The sequence below is a fragment of the Salvelinus sp. IW2-2015 genome, linkage group LG22 (genome assembly GCF_002910315.2).
Source record: "Salvelinus sp. IW2-2015 linkage group LG22, ASM291031v2, whole genome shotgun sequence".
In the NCBI taxonomy this organism is placed as follows: domain Eukaryota; kingdom Metazoa; phylum Chordata; class Actinopteri; order Salmoniformes; family Salmonidae; genus Salvelinus; species Salvelinus sp. IW2-2015.
In genome coordinates this window covers 24397803-24409490 of record NC_036862.1, presented here as the reverse complement: position 1 = coordinate 24409490, position 11688 = coordinate 24397803, and the positions used below count along the sequence as shown (strand labels likewise).

General features: G+C 43.6%; 1 protein-coding gene across 1 annotated transcript in view; it reads right to left on the bottom strand.

Moving 5' to 3' along the window:
- Positions 1-11688, bottom strand: part of LOC111982690 (membrane-associated phosphatidylinositol transfer protein 3) — a 139243-nt gene that overhangs the window by 29703 nt on the left and 97852 nt on the right. Inside the window, 3 exon segments of the mRNA XM_070434150.1 lie at positions 4892-5062; positions 5904-6061; positions 10780-10973. Of these exon segments, the coding sequence (XP_070290251.1) occupies positions 4892-5062; positions 5904-6061; positions 10780-10973 (523 nt within the window).

Here is an 11688-nt window from a genome sequence, read left to right as displayed (position 1 = left end):
AACACCACCTATCAGTAGGCGGAGGCGTCTGAGCCTATAAATACGGATTAAGGAGAATGCACCCAAGGTTGTGCGTGCACCAGCGGACAGGTAAGAGGAGATTTTCATGCATTATACTGTTGGCCTTCACTACCACCCAGCTTTCAAAGGCTTATATTACTGTTCCTCTCTCTCCTGTTGTGTGTGTGTATGTGTGCTGCTGTGTGTGTGTTGACTTGGTGTTGCGTTAAGGAATATTGCGTATGGAACAGATGCCAATGCAAGGAGACTGAAACTGTCCCTGGTGCGATATGCAAGAGGCGTCATAGAGGCGTCACTCATACAGAACCCAAGCAGAGTTGATCAGCTCTCCAGAGAAGCATTAGCTGTTTCTTACTATTACAGTTACCAGATGTTTCCTCCCACTATTCACCATTCCAGCTCGGTAGCCTTAGTCAACAGACAACACAAACCAAACAGAAAGCATATTTCTTGTACTTACTGCCCTCATCACAATAAAGCCTCCACAATGTGGGATGGGTACCTTAGCATTGGTCTTAGAGCCCTGATACCCATAGGCAGTAGGATTGATCGCCTTCTCCATTCTCATCATCGCTTTAAACTAAATTACCACAGTTATAGCACCAAGGGAAACATGAGGGGTGTTTAGGTGTATGTTGTCATTGTGTGCTGTGCTCGTGAATGTGTGACTGTGTGCTGTTGTGTGTGTGTGTGTGTGTGTGTGGTGTGTGTTGTGTGTGTGTGGTTGTGTGCTGTAGTGTGTGTGTTAGTTGTGTGTGTGTGTACGCGCGTGTGTGTGCCTGCATGGGTGTGTTTTCATTTAACTCATAATTTGACAGCCTCTAAGCCTGATCAATAGATTTAGTGGTGTAATTAAAACTCAGTAAAGCTGTGAGAGACTGTGGCTGTGTCCCAAATGGCACCCTATTCCCTATATAGAGCACTGCGTGTGCTCTATATAGGGAATAGGGTACCATTTGGGAGGGAGACTGTGAGAGTGTGAAAGTGTCTCCTTGCACAACACCAGTCTCTCAAACTACTGATGCACCATGAGACTCCTCCCCTCTAATTAAACATAACGTTTTCTAACTGAGAGGGCACTTCTGAATAGGATGACACATATTGTGAGTAAGCAGTTTCCTAATATGGGGAGTTGCTAACAGCTAATTTGCTGTTGTTGATGTTGCTGTGACATTATTGTAATTATTTGCGGTTACTTCATGAAGTAGGTGTATTTGAACATTTTAGGTCTGTGGCACTCCCTTATGAACCATAAGTAAGCCGTGTCCGAGCCAGAATGTTCCATAGGGCAGGAGCCTTTCTCCTGTTTCGGTAGCGTGAAGCAGCTTGATGTACAGGTTCGCCCCCTTGACAGAACCAGAACGGCTGTAGGTTCCAGTATACTGTACAGCCTTCGTACTACTTCCTCTCAGTGATTTACCTTGAGAGAGGCAGGGGCAGAGGCAAGGTGTTTAAGTCTCAATGTCCCAAAAGGAGGCTAAAAACATTCTTTAAATAAATCAGGGCTTTATTAGGGTGTTAAAGCCAGCCCTCCTGTCCCCGGTGGGATTATTGTGCTACCTAGTACTTACCTACCCTGACACATCTAGCCCAGTAATACCACACAAACACACACACACAGACACACACACAGGTCTGTACGTGTGCAGTCTAAGGGTAACGTACCACACCAGAGGATTAATTATAATGACTTTGAAACGCAATGCTTCGGCTATGTTTCTGTAAGGCTAACAGACAGTGAGAGCCTCAGTTCCACCACTGTGTGTGTGAGAGTGTGTATGTGCACGCATTTGTGTGTGTGTTTCAGAGTCTAAGAAATCCTAGCATTACCCCTGCCTTCTCACTACAAAACAAATCAAATTATTCTGTCACATGCACAGAATACAGCAGGTGTACTTTCCTGTGAAATGCTTACTAACGAGCCTTTTCACAACAATGCAGAGTTAAAAAGTAAGAACATTTTGATAAATAAAAAAAGGAAATAGTAAGACAATAAAATAACAATAACGAGGCTATATACAAGGAGCACCAGTACCGAGTCAATGTGCAGGGGTACGAGGTAGTTGAGGCAATTTAGGTAAAATGTACATGTTAGTGGGGGTAAAAGTGACAAGGCAATCACAATAGATAATAAACTGAGTAGCAGCAGCGTATGGGAAGAGTGTGAAGGAGTGTGAAAGTGTGTCTACGTGTGAGTGTGTGTGTCGTCAATATGCATGTGTGTGTTTTGTGTGTGTGTGTTTTGTGTGTGTGAGCGTATGTAGTGTGCGGGTGTGTGTCGTGTAGGTGTGTGTTGGAGTGTCAGTGTAGTATGTGTGAATGTGTGGGTAGAGTCCAGTATAGTATGTGTGAATGTGTGGGTAGAGTCCAGTATAGTATGTGTGAATGTGTGGGTAGAGTCCAGTGTAGTATGTGTGAATGTGTGGGTAGAGTCCAGTGTAGTATGTGTGAATGTGTGGGTAGAGTCCAGTGTAGTATGTGTGAGTGTGTTGTTGGAGTGTCAAGTGGTCAGGTATGTAGTGGTGTGTGTTGGAGTGGTCAGTGTAGTAATGTGTGAGTGTGTGTTGGAGTGTCAGGTAGTATGGTGTGAGTGTGTGTTGGAGTGGTCAGTGTAGTATGTTGTGATGGTGTTGGAGTGTCAGTGTAGTATGTGTGAGTGTGTGTTGGAGTGTCAGTGTAGTATGTGTTGAGTGTGGTTGGAGTGTCAGTGTAGTATGTGGTGAGTGTGTGTTGGAGTGTCGTGTAGTATGTGTGAGTGTGTGTTGGAGTGTCAGTGTAGTCTGTCGTGACGTGTGGTGTTGGAGTGTCGTGTAGTATGTGTGATGTGTGTTGGAGTAGTCCAGTGTAGTAATGTGTGAGATGTGTGTTGGTAGAGTCCAGTGTAGTTTGGTGAGATGTGTGTTGGAGTCATGTAGTGTGTAAATGTGTGAGGTACGAGTCCGTAGTATGGGTGTGATGTCGTAGTGTCATGTAGTGCAGTGTGCAATGTTGGAGTGGTCCAGTGCTAGTATGTGATGTTGTGTCGTTATGTGCAGGTGTGTGTAGTATGTGTGATGTGTGTGGAGTGTCAGAGTGTAGTATGTGTGAAGTGTGGTGATGGTCAGTGTCGTATGTGTGATGTGGTTGGAGTGCAGTGAAGTAATGCTGTGATGTGTGGTGGAGTGTCCAGTGTAGTATGTGTGAATGAGTGGTGTTGGTAGTGTCCAGTGTAAGTATGGTGAGTGTGTGGATTGGAGTAGTCAGTGTTAGTATGTGTGAATGTGTGGGAAGTGTCCAGTGTAGTATGTGTGATGTGTGTGGTAGGAGCAAGTGGTAGTATTGCTGTGATGTGTGGGATGACAGTGTGTATGTGTGATGTGTGGCGAGTGCAAGTGTAGTATGTGTGAGTGTGGTGGGTGTCAGTGTAGTATGTGGTGAATGTGTGGGTGAGTCCAGTGTAGTATGTGTGATGTGTGGGAGAGTTCCAGTGTAGTATGTGTGATGTGTGGGTAGAGTCCAGTGTAGTATGTGTGAATGTGTGGGTAGTGTACAGTGTAGTATGTGTGATGTGTGTGGAGAGTCAGGTGTAGTATGTGTGATGTGTGTGAGTGTCAGTGGTAGTATGTGTGATGTTGTGTGGAGTGTCCCGTTGTAGTATGTGTGATGTGTGTTGGTAGAGTCCAGTGTAGTATGTGTGATGTGTGTGGTAGGTAGCGTATATGTGTGAGTGTGTGGGAGTGTCAGTGTAGTATGTGTGAATGTGTGGTAGTGTCCAGTGTAGTATGTGTGAGTGTGTGTGGTAGAGTCAGTGTAGTATGTGGAGTGCATGTTGGAGAGTCCAGTGTAGTATGTGTGAATGTGTGCGTATGGAGTAGTCAGGTGTAGTAGTAGTGTGAAAGTGTGTGTTGGAGTGTCAAGTGTAGTATGTGTGGTGTGTGTTAGGAGTGTCAGTGTAGTAATGTGTGAGATGTGTGGGAGTGTCAGTGTAGATATGTGTTGGCTGTGTGTGGTAGTCCAGTGTAGTATGTGTGAGTGTGGTGATCGTGTTTGGAATGTTCAGGTCAGTGAGTATGTGTGAGGTGTGTTGGGTAGATCAGTGTATGTTGAATGTGTGAGGTCCGTTGTATGGTGAAGTCGTGGTAGGTAGTGTGTAGTTGTGTGATGTGTGGGTAGATAGTGTAGTATTGGTGAGTGTGTGTTGGAGTGTCCAGTGTCGTATACGTGTGAGTGTGTGATTGGAGTGTCAGTGGTAAGGATGTGGTGGTGTGTGTTTGAGTGTCCAGTGTTAGTATGTGGTGGTGTGTGTTGGAGTGTCAGTGTAGTATGTGTGAGTGTGTGTTTGGAGTGTCCAGTGTAGTATGTGTGAATGTGTGGGTAGAGTCCAGTGTAGTATGTGTGAATGTGTGGGTAGAGTCCAGTGTAGTATGTGTGCATGTGTGGGTAGAGTCCAGTGAGTATGTGTGAATGTGTGGGTAGAGTCCAGTGAGTATGTGTGAATGTGTGGGTAGAGTCCAGTGAGTATGTGTGAATGTGTGGGTAGAGTCCAGTGAGTGTGCATAGAGGAAAAAACTAAAATGCAAATAGTCTGGGTGGCCATTTGATTAACTGTTCAGCAGTTTGGGGGTAGAAGCTGTTCAGTTTGGTCCCAGTCTTGGCGCTCCAGTACCGCTTGCCGTGTGGTAGCAGAAATAACATTCTAAGTCAAGATGCTCTCAATGGTGTAGTGTAGAACCAACCTACTTAGAATTATCCAAATATTTCACACTGGCTTTGAAATGCAAAACCCAAAAGCTGATGAATACAGTACGGCGATACAATTATAACAGAAAATACGCTGGTATCTCCTCCATAGTTGAATTGATTTTCTATTAACACTTTCCCTCTGACTCACCTATTAGTGTGCAGCGTCCGTCTCCCAGGGGGTAGCGCTGGTAGCGTGGCATGGGGAAGGGGGGCAGCTTGTGGAACAGGGGCTCCAGCAGGGGCTCCAGTCTGGAGGCAGAGGGGTCCGAGGGGTAGAACAAGTTGAAGATCTGGTTGCAGGCAGGACGGAGTTGGCTTACTGAGGGACACAGGACAGCAGACAGCAGAGATTGGTGTGTGTACAAAATGTGTAATGTGATGTGCAGTGGTGTAAAGTACTTAAGTAAAAATACTTTAAAGTAATACTTAAGACATTTTTGGGGGTATCTGTACTTTACTATTAATATTTTTGCTAACTTTACCTTTTTACTCCATTAATTTTCCTGACACCCAAAAGTACTCGTTACATTTTGACAGGAAAATTGTCCAATTCACACACTTATCAAGAAAACATCCCTGGTCATCCTTACTGCCTTTGATGTGGCGGTCTCTCTAAACACAAATGCTTCGTTTGTAAATGATGTCCGAGTGTTGGAGTGCCCCTGGCTATCCGCCAATAAAAAAGTAAAAAAAGAAAATGATGCCCCGTCTGGTTTGCTTAATATAAGGAATTTTAAATGGTTTATACTTTTACTTTTGATACATAAGTACATTTTAGCAATTCTATTTTACTTTTGATACTTAAGTATATTTAAAACCAAATACTTTTAGACTTTCACTCAAGTAGTATTTTACTGGGTGACTTTTACTTGAGTCATTTTCTATTAAGGTATCTTTACGTTTACTCAAGTATGACAATAGAGTACTTTTTCCTCCACTGGTGATGTGTGGGAAAGGCAGCCCTCAAAATATATCTATAGTCTTAAAAGGCTCTAAAAAGCTGCATCTGACATAGTGTTATATTCAAGCAAAAGAAGTATGATGATCAATCTGGTCCATCAGCGAGGTAGCTACAAATTGTGAGGAAGGTGTTGCATCAGGGTCTGCCTAGACACAGAGGTGTGTGAGAAGTGTGTGTGTGTTTCTCTAACAACACCTACCCTGGACAGCAGGCAGTACTGTACGTCTCATGGCCAGCACCAGGCCCAGTGGACAGCCCAGCAGGAAACATTCGGAGACCTCAAAGTCAAACCTCCCTGGGTTCAAAATCAGACTACTGCTGCTGCCGGGACGCAGGTCCACCCCTTCCTGCATCAGACTGGGAGAATGGGAAGGAGGGATGGATGGAAAGAGAGAGGGAGATGAAAGAGAAGAGAGAAGTAGAGAGAATTTGTGTTTTATTTTTATAGACCAAATCTACAAATGTTGCAATCCCTGTAGAAAAAGAGGAAAATGGATGGGTATACCAAACAAGAAATATACTACCTCGTTCTTAGAGAGACTGACTCAAATTCAAATACTGCATCTCCCCTACTCAGTATAATGGATTTTACTACTCAAGCCACTGTGTGTGTCCTGAGTGGGCATGTAAATAACAGGTGGATGAGCATGTGTGTGGTAAGCACATTTTATCTGGGAGACAAGACTGGGGCCTTAGTAGGCAGAGCAGAGAGATGGATGGGGCTTGTGGATGTTTGAACAGCCAAACTAGCCTTAAACCTACTGCATGGCTATAAACCTACAGACCCTGCAGCTGTAGAAGACCTCTTGACCCTCCAGTTTAACCAAAACGAACACTTCCATCACAAAGGCCAGCATGGAGAGAAGGATTATGGTCTGTGGCCAGCCTAAAAGGGAAAATCAATCTGCCTTGGATTGCCGGCTGCTCTATTTGTCTTTCATCTTCCCACTGCCTGCCTCTCTCACTTGCTCTAACTTCCAAACTACTTTCCTGTCCTCCATCAATTCACCTCTTACTGCTGGGGTCTGAACTAGTGGTGCATGGGTCAGCTGTTTGTTCACCCACACCCAATTGCTAATAACCTATCTGCAACTGCCTGACTATATGATAAAGTAAAAACATAATTGCAAAAGGGTTTTCTAATGATCAATTAGCCTTTTAAATGATAAACTTGGATTAGCTAACACAATGTGCCATTGGAACACAGGAGTGATGGGTGCTGATAATGGGCCTCTGTACGCCTATGTAGACATTCCATAAAAAATCTGCCGTTTCCAGCTACAATGCTCATTTACAATATTAACAATGTCTACACTGTATTTCTGATCAATTTGATGTTATTTTAAAGGACAAAAAAAAATTGCTTTTCTTTCAAAAACAAGGACATTTCTAAGTGACCCCAAACTTTTGAAGTAGTGCATATATAAATTGACAGTTATGACAGAATCCTGGAGGTTTTCTCCAAGGTGTGAAGATATTTCAACAAGTCCAGGCAATAACAGGCTACACTGATAACTCGAGCTTGACTCCCAAGTTTCTAAACCGTACCAAACCATATTTGGTATAGTGTCGCCATAATATTTGAATTGAGGAAGTGTGAACATAATTATATTTTAGCGATCCGCAGTAGAAGACGTCCTAAATGCCCCCAGCCTTCAGATCAGATGTGAGTTTAACAGTTAACTTGCACTTGTTATGCATTTTTAGGCTATGGATGAGAAAGTGAACTAGTTCCAAACGCGTAGCTCAGTTGAATGCAGCTTTGCGATCTATTGACGTCAAGGGTTGCATTAAATAGGCACAATATTTTTTATGATGCATTTGGCGATGTTCAATTAATTTGCACAAAACGTATAAACAAAAGCATTCACTGTGAAAGTTGATACACGTAGGCCATTCATATATAGGCTATGCGCAGCACTACGTTCAATTAATCGAAGCAGTCATTGTTTTCTTGCTCAAACCTCGAGCAACACCTGTAAAACTCAAGACATTTTCTCTCAAAACACAGGGATGTCGATTCGCACAGGACTAGTATTATCAGAAGTTTGCCAAAAAACTGTAGGTTATTCTGGTTAGATGTCCAGATTTCAGTTTTAATTTAACCCATATTAACAATAGGCTACAGTTCCCTTGACATGCCATAGGCCTATTTGAAGTCCCGTTTTCTGACTGTGGAATTTGTATAGCGACTCACAATCATCACACATAACAGCCGGTGTTGTGCCCAAAATCTCCCCCCTGACATAATCCATCCCCCCCCCCCCTTCGCGGTCTTCATTGCTGCGACTGGCATGCTAGTTGAGATTTCTGCTTTTCACTCCATTGACAGTTTAGCCTACAGCGCCCGCGCCCTGTCCATGTCGCCCGTACCTAAATCCGCTACTGATTTGTATTAGTCTATAAATACATTTCTTTGTCAAAATTCGTCATCTCTCCAATGTCTTATTCGACTAGTATTTTTGAAAGTGTAAGGATAATAATTCAGCAATAGCTGTTCTGAAATGTTTATTGCTTGCCAACATTTTACTCCCTCCTCTGTGTTTAATATAACACACATACATGAATTATTCATTTCGGTTGATTATCCTGACGTGAAGTTTGTTCTATAGAAAGTATTTGACTCTGTGTGCAACAGAAAGTATTTGAATCTAGCCACAAAATTAAGGAAAATAGAAGGGGGGGGGGGGGGATTCTGGCAGGGGCTGCTATCATCCTCTTTTACCACTTCACCAAATCTTTTCCAAACATGACTTTTCTGTCCCGCCCTTCTCTTTATTTTCAACTCTCTTTATTTTCCTTTCGCTGCTTTTGTCTTATTGAATTAAACTTCGACAATGTCCTTTTTTCCACCATGGATTGATGTTAACATTTTCTGTGTCACGCCCTGACCGTAGAGAGCTTTTTATGTCTCTATTTTGGTTTGGTCAGGGTGTGATTTGGGTGGGCATTCTATGTTCTTTTTTCAATGTTTTGTATTTCTTTGTTTTGGCCGGGTATGGTTCTCAATCAGGGACAGCTGTCTATCGTTGTCTCTGATTGGGAACCATACTTAGGTAGCTTTTTCCCACATGGTTTTTGTGGGTAGTTAATTTCTGTTTAGTGTTTTCACCTTACAGGACTGTTTCGGTTATTCTCTTGTTTATTTTCATTATAGTGTTCAGTTTTTATAAAACAAGCATGAACACTTAGCACACTGTGCTTTGGTCCGATGATTCCTCTTCTTCAGACGACGAATACCGTTACATTCTGCCCCTTCTCAAAAGCATTATTTGGCGATTGTCTGTGTCGGCAATTTGGCGCGTATACATTTAAGCCCTAAAGTATAGGCTTAAGTACTAATACCTGATAGCCTAAAATAATGAAAGAAAAACGTCAACGTAGACTATAAAAATGTCACAATAATGATACATTTTTTTTAAATTATTATTATTATTATTATTTTTTTATCCCCTTTTCTCCCCAATTTTCGTGGTATCCAATCGCTAGTAATTACTATCTTGTCTCATCGCTACAACTCCCGTACGGGTTCGGGAGAGACGAAGGTCGTAAGCCATGCGTCCTCCGAAGCACAGCCCAACCAAGCCGCACTGCTTCTTAACACAGCGCGCCTCCAACCCGGAAGCCAGCCGCACCAATGTGTCGGAGGGAACACCGTGCACCTGGCCCCCTCGGTTAGCGCGCACTGCGCCTGGCACAGGAGTCGCTGGAGCGCGATGAGACAAGCATATTGTTTCTCTTTATTCAACCCGCCCACCAACCACCCGCCCTTCAGACACGCAATATTTAATTACCCTAAATCCACACTGCAGATATAACTGCAGGGACTGCGGGTAGAGTAAAATCCCCTGGTTTAGGTGAAAAAGGAAGCTTTTGACAGGCAGGTGACCCAGAGATAGGCAGGCTTCCCAGAGGCCCCTGATGAGTGGGCTGATGCCTGGGTATCACAGCTCTAAAAACAGCCTAAACTGAACCAGAGCAGAGCTCTCCCTGTGAGGGGGTGGGGATACCCTGTGGGAAGGGCTGGGGGAACTTTCATAGGGAATAGGGTGCCATTTAGGATTCAGCCTAGGTTGCCAGGGATCTGGCTACTGTAGCCTTAGAAATAAAATGATATTTCTCTGACTATAACTACGTGAGCCTCACTGGAACATGTGATTTGGAATGGGAACACTGGTTGCTTGGTGCTGGTTAATTGGTAGCATGGTAGTGAGCTGGGAGCTCCCCATCCAGCCAGCTTTAGCTGCAGTAGTCAGTCTCCTACAGTATGCACACTGGCTATTTATAGCCCTCAGCAGGCCGACAGGGAGGCAGGCAGGCAGGCAGACAAGCAGACAGGCAAGAAAGGCAGGCAGAAATGCAGACAAGCAGGCAGGTAGACAGGCAGGCAGAAAGGCAGGCAGAAAGGACCATATTGCAGTAAATATTGATGACAGAGTGACACACACAGAAATAAAACATCCCATGACAACCTGGCTGAGGGCCAGATAGCTACAGTACTTCTGGGTTATCCCATCACACCACTGAGTACATAGATGGATAGATAGATGTGCACTCATACACACATCATTCAAAATGTCACTAGAAATGTCTGGAATAACCATCGGGTATAGAACTATGTGATAAGAAAACATGTATTCAGATATGATTCTAATGACAGTGGTATATGGCAAGAATGTGATGGTAGGAGTATACTATTATGGGATGTTCCCTAAATCTGAGTATCTACAGTATTTAACCTTTATCTTAATTGAATCGGAATGTCAATAGAGTCCTTGCCAAGAGAGCTAAAAGGCAGAATAATCCCCACTGTGTCTATCACAGTGAGCAAAGGGAAAAGTATACTGTTACTACTGCCTCATAATCCAACCATGGTGCATGAATTGTGCTTTTGTAGGTATTGTCCCCCACTTTTGGAGGACAATAGAAATTGAAATTAGAGTTAGGGTTGAGCCGGGTGTGGACATGAAGCTAGGGTTAGGGTTATGGCTAGGGTTGAACCGGGATGTGGACATGAAGCTAGGGTTAGGGTTGTGGTTAGCTTCCATCAGGGTGCTGTTCTCTGTCTACAGTACCTGCTGAAGAAGCTGTGTTGTCCTGTAGATGTGTCTCCATCGTACGAGTCACTCTGTTTCCTGCTGAGGGGCTGTCTGGCTTGGCTGTGTCCATCGCTGGGCATTGCCGAGATATCAATGTTGCTCTTACTCAGCCTCTTACTGGAGCTGAGGCCCAGGCTGGGGCTGTGACAGGGGCTGTCCTCAGGGTTATCCTGCGTGGGAGGAAGAGAGCGAGGGACACAAGCCTTCACGCTTCACTCACACTCAAATACCATAACTGTACACAAACGAGCAGCTCATTGCTAATCCCTCTCTCTCAGCACATATGAGAATGTGGGAGCTGGCTAGCTACCAGACCTGGATTTAAATACATGTGTATTTGAGTATTTCTATTTGAAATACTTATTTTCTGTGTATGAGTATTTTTGTTCAAATTCTTGTTTCTAAATACATTATTTAAAATACCCCTAGGACCAAACAGACCCGAGTTTAAATGCATGGAGTATTTAAATATTTGTATTTAAAAATACACTTGTTTGAGTATTTTTCAAATACAAACCAATACTTTCCATGTGTATTTCCAAATACATTCTAATATTCAACTACTGTCACGTTCCTGACCTGTTTTCTGTTTAGTTTTGTGTGTTAGTTGGTCAGGACGTGAGTTTGGGTGGGCATTCTATGTTATCTGTTTCTATGTTGGTTTAGGGTTGCCTGGTATGGCTCTTAATTAGAGGCAGGTGTTTTGCGTTCCTCTGATTAAGAGTCATATTTAGGTAGGCTGTTCACAGTGTTTGTTTGTGGGTGGTTGTCTCCTGTGTCAGTGTTTGTCGCACCATACGGGACTGTTACGGTTTGTTCATTTCATGTAGGCTATTTTTCCCTGTTCGTGCGTTCTCGTGTTTATGTATGTTCGTCGTTCAGGTC